General features: G+C 39.1%; 1 protein-coding gene across 5 annotated transcripts; it reads left to right on the plus strand.

Moving 5' to 3' along the window:
• Positions 1-19,965, plus strand: LOC120722366 (fucolectin-1-like). Of its 5 annotated transcripts, none has more exons than XM_040013365.1 (6): positions 33-492; positions 787-810; positions 1,254-1,560; positions 2,285-2,433; positions 11,486-11,589; positions 19,294-19,965. In XM_040013365.1, the coding sequence occupies exons 1-6, from the start codon at positions 459-461 to the stop codon at positions 19,306-19,308; spliced, it is 633 nt and encodes a 210-aa protein (XP_039869299.1). In that variant the 5' UTR covers positions 33-458; the 3' UTR covers positions 19,309-19,965. The 5 variants fall into 5 exon arrangements, with proteins under 5 accessions (XP_039869296.1, XP_039869299.1, XP_039869300.1 ...); XM_040013366.1 differs by lacking the exons at positions 33-492; positions 787-810; positions 1,254-1,560; positions 2,285-2,433 and adding exons at positions 7,222-9,438; positions 9,733-9,756; positions 10,447-10,753; positions 11,160-11,308; XM_040013362.1 differs by lacking the exon at positions 11,486-11,589 and having other exon boundaries at positions 1-492.
• Positions 19,966-23,482: the final 3,517 nt, after the last annotated feature.

Below are 23,482 nucleotides of genomic sequence, written 5' to 3' on the forward strand. Positions count from 1 at the left end.
GAAAGTCTGGCATAGTGTCCTGTTAAAAATGAAAACATCTTGTTTCCCTACATAATGATCCAGCTGTGGAAATGTCACTGAAAACCTATTCACACAGCTTCCACTGGTGAAGTAAATTTCCTGGTATGCTAAAGTATTTGCACGTGGATGCACGCACAATGTAGTTTGAACATGGTGATCATATCAATCGTGGTATGTTCACATCTGCAAATCAGATGTAAAAGTCTGGGAATGCTTTGCCTACTGAACATAACAGCCTCACTCTGAGTGTAAACAGGAGAAATGAATATTTTCATGTTTTCTGCTATGAGGGAAGTGACAGAAGTACAAATCCAGCTCTGCCTCAGAGAGGGGATCATATCAACATCAGTGTGTCTACAGAAAACTCCAGAGTGAGGGTAGAAGTCTTTTCTTTCTCTTATTAGAGGACACATTTGTGCAAAGAGTCTAAAGTAAAGATGCTGTGGAGTCTGTTGTTCATCACTTTGATTGGTAAGTGGATCATTTGATGTTCCTGCCTGGCACAGTGATGTTTCAATGATCGTTATAAAGAATGAAAAAGATCAAATATAACAGTTCAGTTTTACTGTGAGTTGATCCAAACTGCTCGATAAAGCAAAAGTCGTTTCATTTAGTTTAAAGAGGATTTGACTTTAGTAAAGCCAGTTTCATTTCTGAGTGTTGAAGGATGGTTTACATTCTGTGCTTTCTGCTGTATTACCAAACAACAATATCAGAGCTGGCAGTAATTCACTCATTCTTACATCGTTCTCTGAAACTTCACAGGAAGATCAACTCAACAGGATCCAGGTAAGAGTGCATTTCTAATCAGTTTCTTCAGGTTATATCAAAAAGTATGATGGTGCTTCTGGTGTGAATATACTTATTTGTAAAGTATTTAATTTTATGCCTTTTTAATTAGTCAAAGGAGCTTGCAAAGAAAAGCGTCTGGACTTCTTTAAGTTGCTTGAAGACGTTTCACCTCTCATCCGAGAAGCTTCTTCAGTTCTAAGGTCAAAGGCCTTTTTAATTATTTTTATATATTTTTTCTCCCTTTATTTATTTGTGCATCACAATATTAATTGTGTGTGTGCTAAATATGGTAGCTACAAAAGACTTAATCAGATTATAAAGTCAGAATTCAGATTCATTATTTAGGAGTGAAAAGAAGATTTTGATAAAGAAACAGCAAAAGCCTTAATCTGAAGTGTTAGTACCACGTACATCATCTTTTTTGAAAACTTTACTTTCAGTTACATCATCAGGATGTAGTCCAGGATGGGAAACTATCAAACTGGATGACAAAGTGGCATTTCAGTCTTCAGTCTACACAGTAAATGGTGTCAACTACACTGCTGACAGAGCTTTGGATGGAAATAAAGCAACATGTTCTAACACTGTAGAAAACCAGCCCATCAGCTGGTGGACAGTTGACTTATTGGGTCTATATGAAATTTCCTGCATCACAATTTACAACATAAATCAATCAAATACTGATCTAAGAGACACTCGCATCCTCATCGGGAACTCATCTGAGAGAAATGCTGCTGACACCACTGAGTAATACCTTCATCTTACTTTGAATCATTCTGTTCTCAGTCAGGCTCCAGCATGTCCAATGTTTTTAGATAATTTTATGAACATTTAAGTGCATTTAAATCCAGTAATACAGTAACACAGATAACCCTGTATCAGTTCTATCAGATGAAATAGGACAGGGGTGTCAAACTCAAATACACAGTGGGCCAAAATTCAAAACTGGAACAAAGTCGCGGGCTAACATTAATATTTATTTTAAAAAAAATCTTCCTCCAGATATAGGAATGAATCTTTTCTTATGGACTCAAATAAGTTTTGCTGGAAAACTGAATATGGAACAAGCAAAGCTTAATACTAAACAATATATATATTAGCTGTTTAATACCAGTAGGCCAGCTCTAATAGTAATTTGGTATGGCTTCGCGGGCCAAATGTAATTAGGCTGCGGGCCAAACTTGGCCCGCGGGCCAGAGTTTGACACCTATGAAATAGGAGGTCTAATATGGTGTGATGTGGTTTGGAGTAATAATCAAGTATATGTGAAGAATATAAAATCTTTATTTATTCTCATTTTCCTTTGTTGTTTATTTGTAGGTGTTTTCCTTCTTTCTAAAATGTTCTCAGACAGCAGCTCACATTTATTATCCAGCTGTTCGACTGTCTCCACTGTTTACAGCATGATTTAATCAAACAGAGCCAGAAACTCTTTCTGTACATCTGTCCAACCTTTTGTCTTTGTTTACAGGTGTGCAACAATCAACACAACTACTAGAGGAGAAAATAAAACATTTAACTGTGTAAATGGACCAAAGTGGGGGCGTTATGTAACTGTGTACAAAGGCACATATGGGCCTTTAATTCTGTGTGAGGTGACGATGAAAGGCATAAAAAGAGGTACAATAAAACATTCTTACCCACTAAGTTAACTGGTCAGTCAGTAGAGTCAATATAAATGTGTAAATGTTGACAGTAAGAATTATGCGCTTGAATTTTTTAAAAATGTTTTTTGTTTTATTAATTATGTTTCTCTTCCTTTGAGTTACCTGGTTTTGGGAGGTGGCTGTTTCCTGTCTGGGCAAAAGGCTTGGCCAGGAACAACCAAATACTTATGAGAAACAGGGGTGTTTTAAGTTTAGTTGTGTTATTTTGTGCTGAGCTAGTGTTTGTTTTTTGTTTCCCCCGATTGTGTGTAAATGTTTTGGCCAAACCACTATAAAAGCTCCTTTGTCTTTGTGTTTAGGTCAGTTTGTGAGTTGTTTCCACTTTGTTTAAATTTCTGAAAATGACTTTTTGTAGAGTTGTATTTATTTCATCTCTTTTATGGGTCCACTAATTAAATTTTTGAATTCTGTCTTTCTTTTTTTTAAAAGAAAGCTTTGTTAGGGGGTTAAGGAGCAGACAAATGGCAAACAGACACTACCTTAAAAGGAGATTGGGGTCAGGGTGTCAGCACCCCTGGCCACTGTACCAGTGTTTTTCCATTGTGGGGGTGTTTACTGTACAGGGAGGAGACCAGACACTATAACTGTAGCTGTTGTGTGGAATTCTTGAGATCAGCCTTTAGAATAGGACTGCAGTGAACTGATCTCCAGATGCATCTGTAAGGAAAATCGGTAATAAAAGGATTGTGTGAAACTTGCAAACATCTCTGCGTGATCTCTGCCAAGGCAAAAGGATCGGAGAGACTGGCGTTGTCTCAACAGTCCCTTACATGGACCATGGCAAAGCTGTTGGGAATTTTTCTTGGCCTTCAGACAGTAGTTCTGATTGCTACAGTACTGAAGGGGGCAAGCCAAAAAGAAAAAATTGCTTGTCACACGTGCACATCTTGTGATCCAAATTTATTGGGTTTGTCCTTCAACATAGTTTTCAGTCATGTGACTGGCCAATAGTGGACAGTCGGTAGTACTGCAGGACAAAAGTGTTGCTACTGGATCATCTATCCATGGAGGAATAACGAAGACATCAAGAGAAACTATAATTTTCAGGGACTTGTGATTCATATTCTGCCATATTCAGCTTTATTTAAATTCCTGAAAGTGACGTCTGTCCCAGAGCTCCAGTTCAGTGACATCTATTTGTATCTTGCAGAGGTTCCCTCACCTCTCACTGCTGCCAGGATGAAAACTCACTGAAACAATAAGCACAGAGTCCTATTCATCACTAATAACATGAATTCCATCATGTGCAGTCTTGAAGTGCAGTTCTCACTTTGATTTGTGCACATTAAATACATTTGGTCATTGGAGCAGAGAAGCAGCTGGGATATTCAAATTAAAGCAGCATCATGGTTTTTGCTGCGAAAGCACAGGAATCCGCATATCAGACTTAAGTCATGGTGTGTTTTATTATCACAATGTGAAGTTCTTGTTTTTAAAAAAATAAAAATAAAAATCGTAAGTCATTTTAATCAAGAGTTCCTTTTCATTGGTACTTGGTTTCAGACTCGGGTCTGAGGTGTGTAGAGCCTAATTTGTAACCAAGGAGACAATATTCAACCTCATCTGGTAGTTCAATGCTTTGAGCAGTAGGTGGCGCTGCTGCATAAAATGAGGATCTGAGATTCAAACATGAAGCAGCTCCTGAGCTCAGAACTGCTTCTAAATCAATTTCAACACATGAATCAGCCTTCAGAAGTGATAAGAGGTCCACTACAGTCTAACAAGTTTATCTGCAATAACACAGCATATATTAGTACACTAACATTTTATTACCTGCATGTGTCCATGTCTAAAAATATTTATGATGCATGTTGGTCACTGACCATCACATAAAACCACAAAAATCATTTTATTACATTTGAGCCACAGTCATTATTATAATTGCCATATTATTATTAATAGCAGGATGAGGAAGGTTAATATGGCCTGTATTTTATAAATGGCCTGTATTTTATATAGCACTTTACTAGTCCCTAAGGACCCCAAAGCGCTTTACATATCCAGTCATCCACCCATTCACACACTGGTGATGGCAAGCTACATTGTAGCCACAGCCACATTGATTTGAGAGTCTGAGGAGGAAAATATTAGACTGCAAATGTTGCAAATGTTGATTTACACTTATTTTAAGAACATTACAATATTATTATAAACAATGTGGTTATGTTTTTAATCTCTGAATTTAATTAGTTAAAGTTCATGAAGGTTCATAGAGGTTACATTGACCATAGTACATGCTCAGAGTATATAGCATCACTGGTTCCTGAAGTATTTTTTTGTGGGGAAAAACATATCCGAGCCCCTCTGGGTCTTTCACACAAATGCACCCTGGTCATGGATGTGTAAGACTCAGCTTGGCAGTTTGTCTTTACAAAAACCTGAAAACTTTGTCATTCTAAAGAGCTCACTGAATTCAAGCATGCTACTGTAAAAGGATACCGCCACTGCAACAAGTCAGTTTGTGAAATTTCTTCCCACCTTGATACTGTTTGAATAATTTTATTCTTTTCTTTTAGAATGAGATGCTCTGACTTTCATGGTGGCCATTGCATAAGAGCTGTCTTCTATTCCATTCATCTACACAGAATTATTTACATGGAAGAAAGTTTTCCATCTACTAATAAATCTGAACCACAGAAGTGTAATGCTGGACTTGCACTTTGCCATGGCAGAGGGCAGTAAAATAAGGAATGACTGTTATGAACCACATAGCAGGAAGGTGCAAGATGCTAACGTGCAGGGCATACATGGAACATGATAACCAAATGGCTGGCATAGTTCAGAGGCCGGGCCTGGAAGTCCCAAAGTCAATATGGGAGACACCGCCAAGGGTGGTCGAGAATGACCGGACTAAGATCCTGTGGGACTTCCAGATACAGACGGACAAACTGGTGATAGCGAACCATCAGACATACTAGTGATGGACAAGCCACTATACCGAGTAATAGCAGCATCAGGAATAACGAATACCAGAAGCTGGAAAAACAACAAGGGCTGAGAGAGGAGGTTAAGAAGATGTGAATGGTGAAGGCAACAGTGGTCCATGTAGTAATCAGAGCACTCGGGGCAGTGACCCCTAAACTGGGCAGGTGGCTCCAGAAGATCCCAGGAATGACATCTGAGATCTGTGTCCAGAAGAGTGCAGCTCTACGAAGAGCAAAGATACTTTACAGGATCCTGGTAAACATTTGTAATAACGGATGTGTGTGACTCTGAGTGATCGTTACTGAACTGTCTCCATTTGAAAACATTAAAAAGACACTTTTGTACAAATGCCAATTTTAACTGAAACAAGCATTTTACAGTGTAAAAATTATATATGAAGTTATTTAGTGAATTTAAAGGAGACAATCTGAAACATAAACACAGTCACTGAATGTCTCAAGGATTCAAGGAGCTTTATTTGTCATTCGCATCACATGCTAACATGAGGTGGAACGAAATTATGTACACACGGTCCAGAGTGAAAAGAAACAAAAATAACGAGAAACAGAATTTTTCCTTAATGTTATAACTGTTAACTAAGCATTGTAGAGAAGAGAAGGACTAAACACGGGAACATCACCAATGGAGACTTGATGCAAGATGATGATACACTGAGGGGGAAGATAATAGTCAAATCTAAGGAAAAAGAGCAGGTCTGATAATGGTAAGGGGAAAAAAGTATATGAAACAATTTAAATCCTAAGAAAACCAGGAATTGTGTCCAAAAAGCTCAAAACCACTGTGTAAAAAGACCCAAGACCACAACAGAACCAGAATTAAAGGCAAACTACAGGAGAGAGTTTAACCTCTGACGCACCAACACCCCCAGATACGGGGGCAAAAGGGAGGAGATCGCATTTAGGGTTAGGCGTGCATGCTTGAGGGGTTAATAATTACTTCTAATGCACTAGTGGTTTATAAAACAGAGTGAAAAGGAAACACTGTGTCCCTGTGGTTCATGTTTTGATTTACTGTTTGCATGTGACATACTGAATGTAAATACAGAGGTTACAGTCACACGCTGTACCTTGTCCTGATGAAGAAAAGTGCAAACATTGAGCCAGACTCAGTCCTCGCTGAGCTTCACGGTCTCCTCCTGCTGTCCCTCACTCTCCTGCTCATCTGCTGATTCAAAGCTGTCAAAGGGAAACAAGACCTTAAAAAATATGATTAATGAAAAGCAGTTTCAGACTGAAGCTGACTTGAGCGGCAGGAGGCTGGTTAGGTGACAGACTGTCAGTAAAAAGATGTGTGTTAAAAGAAATCAGTTCAGTTACATACACTGCAAAAAACGATTTTCAAGAAAGTAAAGATTTTACACTCAGTTGCTCACTATTGCACAGCTTACCTGTTGGAAATCCTGCACAAAACACAGATTGTCTTTTGAAAGATATCAGGAAGTTCTGGTCCTTTTTTGATGAAATCAATGTTACATCAGTTCAAAATACAGTCATGGGTGTGGAACCTGATCTCAGTTGTTTTTGTGGCTTTAATGAAGGCTATATTATTAAAACCCTTTAAATGCCGTAATTTCACTGCTCATACAGACACATTCAGAATAGTTATCACTGGTTCAAATTCATGGATTGAATAAAAGGGGCATCGGGTGGTGGTCGTTACTGAACTGGCTCCCTTTGAAAACATTAAAAAGACACTTTTGTGCAAATGACCATTTTAACTGAAACACACATTTTACGGTGTAAAAAATTATATATGAAGTTATCAGGACAAGGTACAGCGTGTGACTGTAACCTCTGTATTTACATTCAGTATGTCACATGCAAACAGTAAATCAAAACATGAACCACAGGGACACAGTGTTTCCTTTTCACTCTGTTTTATAAACCACTAGTGCATTAGAAGTAATTATTAACCCCTCAAGCATGCACGCCTAACCCTAAATGCGATCTCCTCCCTTTTGCCCCCGTATCTGGGGGTGTTGGTGCTTCAGAGGTTAAACTCTCTCCTGTAGTTTGCCTTTAATTCTGGTTCTGTTGTGGTCTTGGGTCTTTTTACACAGTGGTTTTGAGCTTTTTGGACACAATTCCTGGTTTTCTTAGGATTTACATTGTTTCGTATACTTTTTCCCCTTACCATTATCAGACCTGCTCTTTTTCCTTAGATTTGACTATTATCTTCCCCCTCAGTGTATCATCATCTTGCATCAAGTCTCCATTGGTGATGTTCCCTTGTTTAGTCCTTCTCTTCTCTACAATGCTTAGTTAACTCTTGTTCTGTGTTCAGTTGTGTCTTCCTGTGTTTTTGCAGTAAATGTTGTTTTCTGTTTCTGATGTGTGTACTTCCCCTGCCTCGTCGTGTTTATGATTTTTTTTTCTGTGCTTCCACCTGTTTCCTCTTCCCTCTTAACCCAGGTTGCATTCCAAATGTGCTTCCAGTCTCATTTTCCTAACCTCTTTTCCTTGACTTTTGAGGTCAAAGGTGAGTAGGAGAATTGATAAGGCTTTGGAAACCTTCCACTGGTCTTCTGAGAAAAGTTTCCACATCCATGACTGTACTTTGAACTGATGTTACGTTGATATAATCAACAAAGGCCTTAAGTTCCTGATATCTTTTAAAAGACAAAATGTGTTTTTGTGCAGGATTTTCCAACAGTTAACATCTGAGAATAAAAATAACTACATCAATATCACATTGACTGAAGTGCTCTCCATTTTAAGTGTTGATGCTTGATCATCGCGGTAAGGAAAGTTTCTGGAATCTCCATTTTAAGGTCGCTAGCCTTGATCTAGCAATCCTGTGCCTCACTCAGAGTCACACACATCCGTTATTACAAATGTTTACCAGGATCCTGTAAAGTATCTTTGCTCTTCGTAGAGCTGCACTCTTCTGGACACAGATCTCAGATGTCATTCCTGGGATCTTCTGGAGCCACCTGCCCAGTTTAGGGGTCACTGCCCCGAGTGCTCTGATTACTACATGGACCACTGTTGCCTTCACCATTCACATCTTCTTAACCTCCTCTCTCAGCCCTTGTTGTTTTTCCAGCTTCTGGTATTCGTTATTCCTGATGCTGCTATTACTCGGTATAGTGGCTTGTCCATCACTAGTATGTCTGATGGTTCGCTATCACCAGTTTGTCCGTCTGTATCTGGAAGTCCCACAGGATCTTAGTCCGGTCATTCTCGACCACCCTTGGCGGTGTCTCCCATATTGACTTTGGGACTTCCAGGCCTGGCTTCTGAACCAATGCACCGATGCCCGAGGGCATCAACCACTGGTATGGAGTGTGGTGAGATCGGCCCCCACACCTGGGGGTAGCCTGACATAGACTTAGAGAAACAGGCTCACAAAGACACAAACATGCATTCCTGCCCTCATGCACACATTTACAAATACTCAGCAGTGTGTGAAGCACTTTGCTATAAATAATTTCTGCATGAAACATGAAATCCAGACTAAATGCAGATGCAGAGCAGAAAGTAGACACAATGATGGACTTGTGAAGGTTTTTTCCCGGCAGCTTATTAATGAATGACCGATTGTTAATAATGTCTCTGTTTTTCTTTAAAGTAGACCAAATGTCTACCTGTTGAAATGTCACTGAATACCTTTTATTCACACAGCCTCCACTGGTGAAGTCAATTTCCTGCTATGCTAAGTATCAAGTATTTGCATGTACTTGGATGCACACAGAATGCAGTTTGAACATGGTGATCATAACAGTCGTGGTATGTTCTCATCTGCAAATCAGATGCTTTGCCTACTGAACATAACAGCCTCACTCTGAGTGTAAACAGGAGAAATGAATATTTTCATGTTTTCTGCTGTGAGGGAAGTGACAGAAGTACAAATCCAGCTCTGACTCAGAGAGGGGATCATATCAACATCAGTGTGTCTACAGAAAACTCCAGAGTGACGGTAGAAGTCTTTTCTTTCTCTTATTAGAGGACACATTTGTGCAAAGAGTCTAAAGTAAAGATGCTGTGGAGTCTGTTGTTCATCACTTTGATTGGTAAGTGGATCATTTGATGTTCCTGCCTGGCACAGTGATGTTTCAATGATCGTTATAAAGAATGAAAAAGATCAAATATAACAGTTCAGTTTTACTGTGAGTTGATCCAAACTGCTCGATAAAGCAAAAGTCGTTTCATTTGGTTTAAAGAGGATTTGACTTTAGTAAAGCCAGTTTCATTTCTGAGTGTTGAAGGATGGTTTACATTCTGTGCTTTCTGCTGTATTACCAAACAACAATATCAGAGCTGGCAGTAATTCACTCATTCTTACATCGTTCTCTGAAACTTCACAGGAAGATCAACTCAACAGGATCCAGGTAAGAGTGCATTTCTAATCAGTTTCTTCAGGTTATATCAAAAAGTATGATGGTGCTTCTGGTGTGAATATACTTATTTGTAAAGTATTTAATTTTATGCCTTTTAAATTATTTTTATATTTTTTTTTTCTGCCTTTATTTATTTGTGCATCACAGTAGACGCCATATCTGTGGGAACATGTTCCATGTGGGGATTTTTTTTTTTGGACTGAAGCAATATTACAAATATCTGTATAAATGTATGATATAAATGTAAATTCATATTGAATTATGTTCTGTGATACGTTATCACTGTGATTTAGAAATAAATGCTTTGAGAAACATGCAGTCTTTGATGTGTGGGTGGGAGTGTAATATATTACAGGGTCATCCTTCAGGATGTTTTGAGAGTCCAATTATTCATATCATTAATTTTGATGACTTCTTTTTCACCAACTGCGTGAGTGTGTGTGTGTGTGTGTGTGTGTGTGTGTGTGTGTGTGTGTGTGTGTGTGTGTGTGTGTGTGTGTGTGTGTGTGCACACTAAATATGTTTGCCTCAAAAGATTTAGTCAGATCATGAAGTCATAATTCAGATTCATTATTTAGGAGTGAAAAGGAGATTTTGATAAAGAAACACTAGAACTCCTGGTCTGAAGTATTATTATCACTGACATTGTTTTTTTGTTTTTTTTGAAAACTTTACTTTCAGTTACATCATCAGGATGTAGTCCAGGATGGGAAACTATCAAACTGGATGACAAAGTGGCATTTCAGTCTTCAGTCTACACAGATTATTATGGTGTCAACTACTCTGCTGACAGAGCTTTGGATGGAAATTATTTGACAGGTTCCTTCACTGAATATGAAACCATCAGCTGGTGGACAGTTGACTTATTGGGTCTATATGAAATTTCCTGCATTAGCATTTACAACATGGATCATTTCAAAGTTGATCTAAGAGGCGCTCGCATCCTCATCGGGAACTCATCTGAGAGAAATGCTGCTGACACCACTGAGTAATACCTTCATCTTACTTTGAATCATTCTGTTCTCAGTCAGGCTCCAGCATGTCCAATGTTTTTAGATAATTTATGAACATTTAAGTGCATTTAAATCCAGTAATACAGTAACACAGATAACCCTGTATCAGTTCTATCAGATGAAATAGGAGGTCTAATATGGTGTGATGTGGTTTGTAGTAATAATCAAGTATATGTGAAGAATATCAAAATCTTTATTTATTCTCATTTTCCTTTGTTGTTTATTTGTAGGTGTTTTCCTTCTTTCTAAAATGTTCTCAGACAGCAGCTCACATTTATTATCCAGCTGTTCGACTGTCTCCACTGTTTACAGCATGATTTAATCAAACAGAGCCAGAAACTCTTTCTGTACATCTGTCCAACCTTCTGTCTTTGTTTACAGGTGTGCAACAATCAACACAACTACTAATGGAGAAAATAAAACATTTAACTGTGAAAATGGACCAAAGTGGGGGCGTTATGTAACTGTGTACAAAGACACATCTTGGGGTTTAATTCTGTGTGAGGTGACGATGAAAGGCAGAAAAAGAGGTACAATAAAACATTCTTACCCACTAAGTTAACTGGTCAGTCAGTAGAGTCAATATAAATGTGTAAATGTTGACAGTAAGAATTATGTGCTTGAATCAACGCAGCATGTTAGACACTCAGAAACACTGTTTGGTTTGATGCTTCTAAGTTTCATGTTTTTGATGTTTTTCCTTTTAGAGCCCTTTAAACTGATTAAAGAGAAGAAGACATGGGCAGACGCCCGGTACCACTGCAGAGAGGAACACATGGATCTGGTTTCCATCCTTGATAACGAGACCCAGGTCTGGGTTGGGTTGGCGGCTCAGAAGGCTGACACTCCCTTTGTCTGGCTGGGTCTTCAATACATCTGTGGCTTCGACTTCTGGATCTGGGTCAACGATCAGTGTGTATTTTTTGATCAGTGGGCTCCAGATGAGACAAGAACAGCAGTCTGCGGCATGAACGCTGCCATGAATACAAGTGGGAACCATTTGTGGTACAAGAAGTCTGTTTATGATAAATATAATTTCATCTGTGCAGTGTAAGAAGATCCATGGGTTGGTTTTGTTTATTCAGTTAGACAGGTGTCAGTAGTCAAGTCAAGTCAAGTTTATTTATAAAGCACATTTAAAAACAACCAAGACTGACCAAAGTGCTGTACAATAAAATACAAATATAAAATACAATAAAACACAAGTACATAAAACACCTCACTGATAAAACAATAAGTTAATACAGTAAGTTAAACCTTGCTAAAAGCCAATGAGAAGAGGTGAGTTTTAAGAGCAGTTTTAAAAGTTCCTAGGCGTGTGGAGAATCTGATGTGAGGAGGTAAACTGTTCCACAGTCTGGGTGCAGCCACAGCAAAAGCCCTCTCTCCCCTAGTCTTTAATCTGTACCTGGGAACATCTAAAAGCATCAGGTTTGCTGACCTCAAAGATCTCCTGGGGCGGTAGTGGCTTGTTGGGTTGTAGCAAACTTTCCTCTAATAAATCAAAGGTGATGGGTTCAAGCTCAGTGTAGCAGGAAGATAAACAGTGGAGAAATTAACCAAAACTTCTCTATTAACACTCAGAAACATGTTATTATTATAAATTACTTTTGATTGTATTTCATGATTGTTATGGCCCTAGCTGGGCCTCCTGATACTGCCCTTGTGTGGGCGTGGTGTTTTTCTCCGCCTCCTCCTCTTTTGCTCCACCCCTCTGTCTCTCTCTTGCTCTTCTCTCTCCCCAGGACACAGCTGCTGCTCATTGGACTCATTTACCACCTGGGCCCAGTCAGCAATCACCTCTCTGAGGTCATATAAGCTGGGGATGAGCTGTGAGCAAGGGGTGGGGTGTCTCTGCCTGGTGTAGTAGCTGCCGGGTGTGTAGGTAGCCTGCCGGGTGTGTAGGTAGCCTGCCGGGTGTGTAGGTAGCCTGCCGGGTGTGTAGGTAGCCTGCCGGAAGTGTAGGTAGCCTGCCGGAAGTGTGGAGTTGTGGAGTTGTGGAGTTGTGGAGTTGTGGAAGCAGTATAGCTGCTTAACGTGAGTAGTGTGGGCTTGTGGGCCTTGGCAGCAGTAAAGCCAGGTGCTGTTAGTGACAGGGTGAGCTTGTGGGCCCCTGGAAGTGCCTCCTCGTGGTGTGGAGTTTTTGTTTGGTTGTTGTGTTCTTTGTTGTTGCAACCTTTTTTCCCTTTTTCGGCATGTTATTGGTAATACGGCGTTGCCGACTCCTTATGTTATGATTGTCTATAATAAAGACTATGTTATTTACTAAGAACACCTGTCTGTTTTCCTTTCATTCTGTTCTGGACTCATTTGTTACTGGTCCCCTCACTCGCATGCCTAGACCCCTTCGGGGGGGACGTAACAATGATACACTGATATGATGATTATATGACACTTAAAAAATTAAGCATTCAGTGTTTTCTATAATTTTGAATTGACATGTATATATTATTTCCTTTAGTTGTAAATGGATCGTTGGCTTTTGAATTGTTTTACTGACGTCTGTAATGTTTAAACCTGAACAAATAAAACATAAACTGGAAAACAAATGTTTGTCAATTCAGTTTATTTTTATTGGGATGTTTGTCAAGTTTACAGACATTCAGTGACTGTGTTTGTGTTTCAGATTGTCTCCTTTAAATTCACTAAATAACTTCATATATAATTTTTACACTGTAAAATGCATGTTCCAGTTAAAATGGTCATTTGTAAAAAAAGTGGTTTTTAATGTTTTCAAATGGGAAGGAGTGAAAAGAAAACTCTTTCCCCCCAATAATAATAATAATAATAATAATAATACTTCAGACCGGGTCTGAAGTATTATCGTTACTGACATTGCCTCTCTCTTTTTTTTTTTTTTTTTTTTTTTTTTTGTTAAACCTTTTTTTTACTTTCAGTTACATCATCAGGATGTAGTCCAGGCTGGGAAACTACCAAACTGGACGACAAATTGGCATTTCAGTCTTCAGTCTACACAGATCAGTATGGTGTCCCTTACACTGCTGACAGAGCTTTGGATGGAAATTATTTGACAGGTTTCCACACTTTAGAGCAGCCCATCAGCTGGTGGACAATTTCCTGAATCACCATTTACAACATAATCCAATAGCATATTGCGGTCGGCCTGGAAAAGCTGCCAGCCGTAGATCTGGAAGGCTGAGTTCGGCATGTTGTCTTTTAGCCATGTTTCTGTGAGACACTGAGAAACAGCTTCATTCCAGAAGCTAAAGTGTTCTTTACACCTATATTTATACCCACACTCCACACCCATACTCCATACTGGTACTCAGGTTGTAGCACTGTAGTTATAGCATTATTTATTGTATTGTCCTATTACTTGTCATTTCTGTTTGTAAAAAACAAAACTATTTATTATAACATTAAGGAAAAATTCTGTTTCTCCGTTATTTTTGTTTCTTTTCACTCTGGACCGTGTGTACATAATTTCGTTCCACCTCATGTTAGCATGTGATGCGAATGACAAATAAAGCTCCTTGAATCCTTGAGACATTCAGTGACTGTGTTTGCGTTTCAGATTGTCTCCTTTAAATTCACTAAATAACTTCATATATATATTTTTACACTGTAAAATGCATGTTTCAGTTAAAATGGTCATTTGCACAAAAGTGTCTTTTTAATGTTTTCAAATGGAGCCAGTTCAGTAACGACCACCACCCGATGCCCCTTTTATTCAATCCATGAATTTGAACCAGTGATAACTATTCTGAATGCGTCTGTGTGAGCAGTGAAATTACGGCATTTAAAGGGTTTTAATAATATAGCCTTCATTAAAGCCACAAAAACAACTGAGATCAGGTTCCACACCCATGACTGTATTTTGAACTGATGTAACATTGATTTCATCAAAAAAGGACCAGAACTTCCTGATATCTTTCAAAAGACAATCTGTGTTTTGTGCAGGATTTTCCAACAGGTAAGCTGTGCAATAGTGAGCAACTGAGTGTAAAATCTTTACTTTCTTGAAAACCGTTTTTTGCAGTGTATGTAACTGAACTGATTTCTTTTGACACACATCTTTTTACTGACAGTCTGTCACCTAACCAGCCTCCTGCCGCTCAAGTCAGCTTCAGTCTGAAACTGCTTTTCATTAATCATATTTTTTAAGGTCTTGTTTCCCTTTGACAGCTTTGAATCAGCAGATGAGCAGGAGAGTGAGGGACAGCAGGAGGAGACCGTGAAGCTCAGCGAGGACTGAGTCTGGCTCAATGTTTGCACTTTTCAGGACAAGGTACAGCGTGTGACTGTAACCTCTGTATTTACATTCAGTATGTCACATGCAAACAGTAAATCAAAACATGAACCACAGGGACACAGTGTTTCCTTTTCACTCTGTTTTATAAACCACTAGTGCATTAGAAGTAATTATTAACCCCTCAAGCATGCACGCCTAACCCTAAATGCGATCTCCTCCCTTTTGCCCCCGTATCTGGGGGTGTTGGTGCTTCAGAGGTTAAACTCTCTCCTGTAGTTTAACCTCTGGACCAGCTTCTGGTATTCGTTATTCCTGATGCTGCTATTACTCGGTATAGTGGCTTGTCCATCACTAGTATGTCTGATGGTTTGCTATCACCAGTTTGTCCGTCTGTATCTGGAAGTCCCACAGGATCTTAGTCCGGTCATTCTCGACCACCCTTGGCGGTGTCTCCCATATTGACTTTGGGACTTCCAGGCCCGGCTTCTGAACCAATGCACCGATGCCCGAGGGCATCAACCACCGGTATGGAGTGTGGTGAGATCGGCCCCCACACCTGGGGGTAGCCTGACATAGACTTAGAGAAACAGGCTCACAAAGACACAAACATGCATTCCTGCCCTCATGCACACATTTACAAATACTCAGCAGTGTGTGAAGCACTTTGCTATAAATAATTTCTGCATGAAACATGAAATCCAGACTAAATGCAGATGCAGAGCAGAAAGTAGACACAATGATGGACTTGTGAAGGTTTTTTCCCGGCAGCTTATTAATGAATGACCGATTGTTAATAATGTCTCTGTTTTTCTTTAAAGTAGACCAAATGTCCACCTGTTGAAATGTCACTGAATACCTTTTATTCACACAGCCTCCACTGGTGAAGTAAATTTCCTGCTATGCTAAGTATCAAGTATTTGCATGTACTTGGATGCACACAGAATGCAGTTTGAACATGGTGATCATATCAATCGTGGTATGTTCACATCTGCAAATCAGATGCTTTGCCTACTGAACATAACAGCCTCACTCTGAGTGTAAACAGGAGAAATGAATATTTTCATGTTTTCTGCTGTGAGGGAAGTGACAGAAATACAAATCCAGCTCTCACTCAGAGAGGGGATCATATCAACATCAGTGTGTCTACAGAAAACTCCAGAGTGAGGGTAGAAGTCTTTTCTTTCTCTTATTAGAGGACACATTTGTGCAAAGAGTCTAAAGTAAAGATGCTGTGGAGTCTGTTGTTCATCACTTTGATTGGTAAGTGGATCATTTGATGTTCCTGCCTGGCACAGTGATGTTTCAATGATCGTTATAAAGAATGAAAAAGATCAAATATAACAGTTCAGTTTTACTGTGAGTTGATCCAAACTGCTCGATAAAGCAAAAGTCGTTTCATTTAGTTTAAAGAGGATTTGACTTTAGTAAAGCCAGTTTCATTTCTGAGTGTTGAAGGATGGTTTACATTCTGTGCTTTCTGCTGTATTACCAAACAACAATATCAGAGCTGGCAGTAATTCACTCATTCTTACATCGTTCTCTGAAACTTCACAGGAAGATCAACTCAACAGGATCCAGGTAAGAGTGCATTTCTAATCATTTTCTTCAGGTTATATCAAAAAGTATGATGGTGCTTCTGGTGTGAATATACTTATTTGTAAAGTATTTAATTTTATGCCATTTAAATTATTTTTATATTTTATTTTTCAATTCATTTATTTATTTATTGCATCACAGTAGACGTCATATCTGTGGGAATGTTTCATGTGGGGATTTTCTGTTGGACTGAAGCAATTTTACAAACATCTGTATAAATATATGTTATAAATGTAAATTTATATTGAATTATGTTCTATGATATGTGATCAACGTGATTTAGAAATAAGTGCTTTGATAAACGTGCAGTCTTTGATATGTTTTGAGAGTCAAATTATTCATTTCATTAATTCTGATGAATTTTTATTCAGTAACTGCAAAACTATTCAACATTTATAATGTAGTGAGGCTGCTCGGAAATAACCTCTGTGTGTGTGTGTGTGTGTGTGTGTGTGTGTGTGTGTGTGTGTGTGTGTGTGTGTGTGTGTGTGTGTGTGTGTGTGTGTGTGTGTGCGTGCGTGCGTGCGTGTGTGTGTGTTAAATATGTTTGCCACAAAAGATTTAGTCAGATCATGAAGTCATAATTCAGATTCATTATTTAGGAGTGAAAAGGAGATTTTGATAAAGAAACAGCAAAAGCCTTAATCTGAAGTGTTAGTACCACGTACATCATCTTTTTTGAAAACTTCACTTTCTGTTACATCATCAGGATGTAGTCCAGGATGGGAAACTATCAAACTGGATGACAAAGTGGCATTTCAGTCTTCAGTCTACACAGACAATGGTGTCAACTACACTGCTGACAGAGCTTTGGACAGAAATTATTCAACATGTTCTAACACTGTAGAAAAGCCCATCACCTGGTGGACAGTTGACTTATTGGGTCTATATGAAATTTCCTGCATCAGCATTTACAACAGAATTCAAGACAATGTTGATCTAAGTGGCGCTCGCATCCTCATCGGGAACTCATCTGAGAGAAATGCTGCTGACACCACTGAGTAATACCTTCATCTTACTTTGAATCATTCTGTTCTCAGTCAGGCTCCAGCATGTCCAATGTTTTTAGATAATTTATGAACATTTAAGTGCATTTAAATCCAGTAATACAGTAACACAGATAAACCTGTATCAGTTCTATCAGATGAAATAGGAGGTCTAATATGGTGTGATGTGGTTTGTAGTAATAATCAAGTATATGTGAAGAATATAAAAATCTTTATTTATTCTCATTTTCCTTTGTTGTTTGTTTGTAGGTGTTTTCCTTCTTTCTAAAATGTTCTCAGACAGCAGCTCACATTTATTATCCAGCTGTTCGACTGTCTCCACTGTTTACAGCATGATTTAATCAAACAGAGCCAGAAACTCTTTCTGTACATCTGTCCAACCTTTTGTCTTTGTTTACAGGTGTGCAACAATCAACACAACTACTAGAGGAGAAAATAAAACATTTAACTGTGAAAATGGACCAAAGTGGGGGCGTTATGTAACTGTGTACAAAAACACATCTGGGCTTGTGATTCTGTGTGAGGTGACGATGAAAGGCACAAAAAAAGGTACAATAAAACATTCTTACCCACTAAGTTAACTGGTCAGTCAGTAGAGTCAATATAAATGTGTAAATTGATTGATTGATTGATAATACTTTATTCATCCCGAGGGAAATTGGGTTAAGGCTGCCGACCTTTGCCAGCACCATCTTACCCTCCCGACCATACATACATTACACAGCATCACATGGGGAAGTCAGGTCAGAGAGATATAACAATGGAAAATGCACAACACGAGGAAAGATGAGGAGAAAAAAGAACTCCCCCCAGGCTGAGCTCCAACAGCGAGATCAGTTTGAGAACAGAAAAAAACACCTCAGCACATGAAGGATCACATCTCACAACATAGAAGACATAAACTTCGAAGGCGTTTGGAGGGGGGGGTGAGTGCAGGTCCGTGTCAGTGTACATGTGTGTGTGTGTGTGTGTGTGTGTGTGTGTGTGTGTGTGTTTTCTGTGTTCAGCCAAGAGAAAGTGTCCCTTCACCCGGTTAAGCAAAAGTCAACAATCTTCGATCAACGCGGATGGCCTTGAAGGAGGGACAAAGAGTTTTGACAACAATCCTGTTATCATGGAAGAATTTTTGTTGTTCCAGTCAGCTTCGACCTTGGCAGGCCTTCAGCTGGCACCAATCCTCTCAATTCCTGTTGTTCTTCTCCAAGATGTTATCCATTTTGCGTTCAAAACACAATCTGAGTACTCCCAGCCCTGCCCATTGTCTATCATGTCGGGCAGCCTTATGGGATTTTGAACAGCTGTAGCCGCTTCTTTTACTTCGATAAGCCAGGTCCAATCAGCCAGAACTCTGTTATCGTGGTTCCGAATTGGTAGATGTCATTCAATGTCCTCCATCGAGAGTGTCGCCAGACGCACGACGCATCCGACCATCGAGTATCCTGCAGCAAACGTCTCCGCAGGACAATCGGGCTCTCCCAAACCCAGCAGGGTATAAATTCCATTACGGGACCAGTTGATCAAACGCATAATTCTTTAGGTTTTAGAGAACAAGACTGAGAAACTCTTTGAGGGTTAAAGAATAAGCGAGAATAAGTAAGAAGAATTATGTGCTTGGATTAACGCAGCATGTTAGACACTCAGAAACACTGTTTGGTTTTGATGCTTCTAAGTTTCATGTTTTTGATGTTTTTCCTTTTAGAGCCCTTTAAACTGATTAAAGAGAACAAGACATGGGCAGACGCCCTGTACCACTGCAATGAGGAACACATGGATCTGGTTTCCATCCTTGATAACAAGACCCAGGTCTGGGTTGAGTTGGAGGCTCAGAAGGCTGACACTCCCTTTGTCTGGCTGGGTCTTCACTACAGCTGCACCCTGGACCTCTGGTTCTGGGCCGATGATCATTGTGTAGGTTTTGATCAGTGGGCTGACAAGACAAGAACAGCAGACTGTAGCATAAGTGGTGCCATGAGTACAAGTGGGAACCATTTGTGGTACAAGAAGTCTATTTATGATAAATATAATTTCATCTGTGCAGTGTAAGAAGATCCATGGGTTGGTTTTGTTTATTCAGTTAGACAGGTGTCAGTAGTGGCTTGTTGGGTTGTAGCAAACTTTCCTCTAATAAATCAAAGGTGATGGGTTCAGGCTCAGTGTAGCAGGAAGATAAACAGTGGAGAGATTAAGAAAAAATAAGCATTCTGTGGTATAACAACGCAATTTTATATTTTGTTTGTAATCTAATTAAATGCAGTTTATAAATAGAAATTAATCTTAATTTGCTTTTGTTCTCTTGAAGGTAATTTTTTGGGAGTTATTGGTTTGCTCATGTATGTCTCATGAAAACTTGCTGTGAAAAAAATAAAATAAAAAAAACTCACAGAAATGTTTATCAATCTATAATTTGTATAATTTTTATCTGAATTGCATCTAACCTCCTAAGACCCAAACTCTTTGATGACATCCTTTTTTAATTTCTCTTTGCTGTTTGGGTTTATTGGGACCTGATGAATGTAAAAACAAAGAATTACCTGATTTTTTTTTTTTACCTGATTTTTGTTTCTGATAAAAATGAGAGCCAGATATGAGGACATTAGTTTTAACTTTCGATAGAAAAGTGGCAGTATAATGTCCTCGTAAGTGGATATCAGGCCCTTGTAGAGCAATATTAAGTAGTTTGGTCTAGACAACCCAAAATATGATGCCAGGTCCTAGGAGGTTAATGAACATGCTATCATTTTGAATTTGAAGGAGAGGTCAGAGGTCAAATATGATACTTCAAATTTTTCTACGGTACTTTCTGCACAGAAGCAAGTGTCTCTTATCTGTACGCAGTCATCTGTTTAGCTGGGAGGACACTCTGGATGTGCACATTTGTGTTTTGTGTCAAGAAAAGCTGATATGTGTTCATACATTCACTCATCCAGATCATTGAATTCTGGTGTTCTAAACACCTCCATTATCAGTGAAAGGAACTCTTCATGCTTCAGCATATTTTTTGGGACAATTTCATACTCCAATCTTTCTGGGAACAGTTTGGGAATGGTCCCTTCCTGTTCCAATATGACTCCATATTAGATTAGATGAATTAGATTAGATTAATTAGATGAATTAGAACATGAATGAGAGCAGAGCCTATGAGCCAGGCATCCTGATGTGGCCTCCTTGTCCAACATCAGTGTCTGACCTCACAAATGTGAAAGAATGAACAAAAATTCCCATTAACACACCTTGTGGAAAGCCTTCCAAAAGAGTTGAAGCTGTCATAGCTGAAGGGTGGGCCAACATCATATTCAACAGTATAGTGTGTCTGGAATACAAGTGATCATGGGCCGTCTACAATCGTCATGCTTTCTTGGTGTTTAAGAATGTTTAATTTCTGAAAATGTTCAAATAAACAGCTAAAACCATAAGACCAAAATCCTCTTAAAGCACTCCTCTAAATTCTTGCCAGATAACACAACAAACTATATATGAACAATGAATTTACAAACCAGGTGCCTGAGATGTCCAAAGAAAAAGAAGTTCAATTTCAAAACTGTACCTCAGTTCTTTTAAACAGTGAGTGAGTCTGCGGTCATTAGATGCACTTACAGTTTCTTGGGGAAAGGCACAGGAAGGATGGAGATGCCTGTTTGAGGCCACAGACTGAGTGAGTGTCTCTCTATTGTTAGAACACCAGCTGTGAGAGTCCCTTACTTGCTGTAAGTTACTAGATAATGCAGCAAGTTCGAGATTTTACAACAGTCATAAGCTGCCATAAAAACATATGCTAGCTATTTTAGATAAATGTCTACCATGAATCACTATGTGCAGGACAAACAACAATGTTGCAAAATGTAGTGCAACATTTTTGTTGCACTACACTAGTGTAACAAAAATGTTGCACGAGACTTGTGGACTTTAATGTTTTAGCCTTGTGTTTGTTGTTTATGAACAAATGTTGATGTTCATTTATTCAGGTTGTAGTTAAATAGTTTTAGATCTTGGCAGAAAATAAATTATTTTTATGCCCTAATGTGCAAGACCTTTGATTTTGGTGTACTTTCTTTTTATCATGATTCTGCATGGAAGTTCAAGTTCAAGATCAAATAATAGATAATATTGCTTTGATATTTATGGTTCTGAGCATAAATTGCATTATGTATAAAAAATACCATAGACGTGGAGACATGTACTTCTCTGGCAGTGCCTGACTGAGCAGCATCCTCTAACAGCTTTGTGTAGTAAAGTTGTTCCTCTCTGCAGTGGTTTTGTGACAGTGCTGCTCTGGATACTGAAGATTCTCTGGAGAAGCAGAAAGTCTACAAGTTAAGAGGTGAGCTGGCTGTGAGACAAGGAAACTATCAGGTACTGTCACTCATTCAATTTAGTCTGTGCTCTCTTACATCAAACACTTCCTCAAATAGTATCCGGCTTAAGCTCAGCTAGTATTTTCATTCTTGACAAACCTATACAGCTGATGCAAACTAAAAATGACGCAAAAAAGTCTTCATTCATGACCAGCGGTTTACAGCAGCTGCCTGCAGTGGATCGCTGACAACAACCTGACCATTAGACGAGATGTAGTGGAGGGGATGGCCCGATGCTGCACCAGACTGGGACAGAGAGACAGAGCGCTGGAGTTGGCCCAGTTACTGGTAATTCTTTACCTGACTGGGTTTTCCATGAGGAACAGTCAGAGTGAATACTGTCAGCTACCATGTGACCATCCCATCATGTGACTTTTTATCAGCTTTTTAAAATGATCTGCATCCAATATACTTATGACACCTAACAGCAAATGACACGACACGAAAGACACACACAACAGCCAGTCAAAACGAATTATTCAAAATCTCCTGATAAATAGAATTATGTTACAGAAATATTATGAATATGTTTGTTTGTTTTTGCCATATTTAAACCTTACAGGATCTTTTTCATCTGAGATCTGTGTGAATCAACATGATGAGCAGGAGGATAGAAACACTGAGGAGGCATCAGAGCTCAGTGAGGACAGAGTCTGGCTCAAAGCTTGGATTTGAGGAGGAGTCCACTGGCTGTGTAGACTGCAGGAGCACCTTTATACACACGACATGACTCAACAATGGACAACGGAGAGACTGAGACAATAAATTAAAAAGAATTAGACAGTTTGACATTTTGGCAAGTGTTTTATGGCTGCAACCCACAAACTCATGTCTACTGCTCAGTCCATAAATGTATTTTCCTTAAAAATGTGGCACCATTTAATGTGGCACTATTAGGCTTTCATCAGTATAAGACTTATTGCCAAGAAGCATCGTTACACCAAAGAAATAATTGACCAAGCACAAATTTCCTTACTTTTTAATCTAAGTTTATACTATCTATGACACCACATTCACTATGTTTTCACCCCAGATTTGCTTAAACCGTTATAGGGCGAGGAAGCTTATATGGTAAATTGATCTGCAACATTAACAGAATCTCACTGAGGTGAGATGCACTGCTTCTTGCACACACACACTGTGACAAAGATTAAATTCCAGGCTGTTTGGGCTTAAACTTCTTCATTTTCACACACCAACATTAATTCTCTCTTTCATCTCCCAGAGAAGATGAGGGAGGATTACTAGGAAAGAGAGAGCCGGGCCACTGTGTGTTTGCACAGCTTCAGACAGCGCTGGTGGAACAAGATCTTACTGACAGGCCTGTTAGAGACTGATGGGCAGCAGCATAAAACACATTCTCACGCTCCAGTGTAGACTGTTTACAAAGGTGCACACAGACAGGAGGGAAGTGAAGAACGAGCTGAAGATGGCTGTAATAAACAGCGCAGTGAATGTGGTCGTCATTAAGCCTTCAAACTGAACTCTCATTCATGTGGGGAAGGCTAAATATTTATCAAAAGTTTTATTAAAGAT

The sequence above is a fragment of the Simochromis diagramma genome, unplaced genomic scaffold (genome assembly GCF_900408965.1).
Source record: "Simochromis diagramma unplaced genomic scaffold, fSimDia1.1 OVJJ01000618.1, whole genome shotgun sequence".
Classification (NCBI taxonomy): domain Eukaryota; kingdom Metazoa; phylum Chordata; class Actinopteri; order Cichliformes; family Cichlidae; genus Simochromis; species Simochromis diagramma.

Coding starts and splice junctions, on each gene's coding strand:
- LOC120722366 (XM_040013362.1), top strand. CDS start 459: ATGCTGTGGAGTCTGTTGTTCATCACTTTGATTG. Junction 1,561..2,284: donor AATGCTGCTGACACCACTGA/GTAATACCTTCA, acceptor CTTTGTTTACAG/GTGTGCAACAATCAACACAA. Junction 2,434..19,293: donor GATGAAAGGCATAAAAAGAG/GTACAATAAAAC, acceptor TTTTCCTTTTAG/AGCCCTTTAAACTGATTAAA.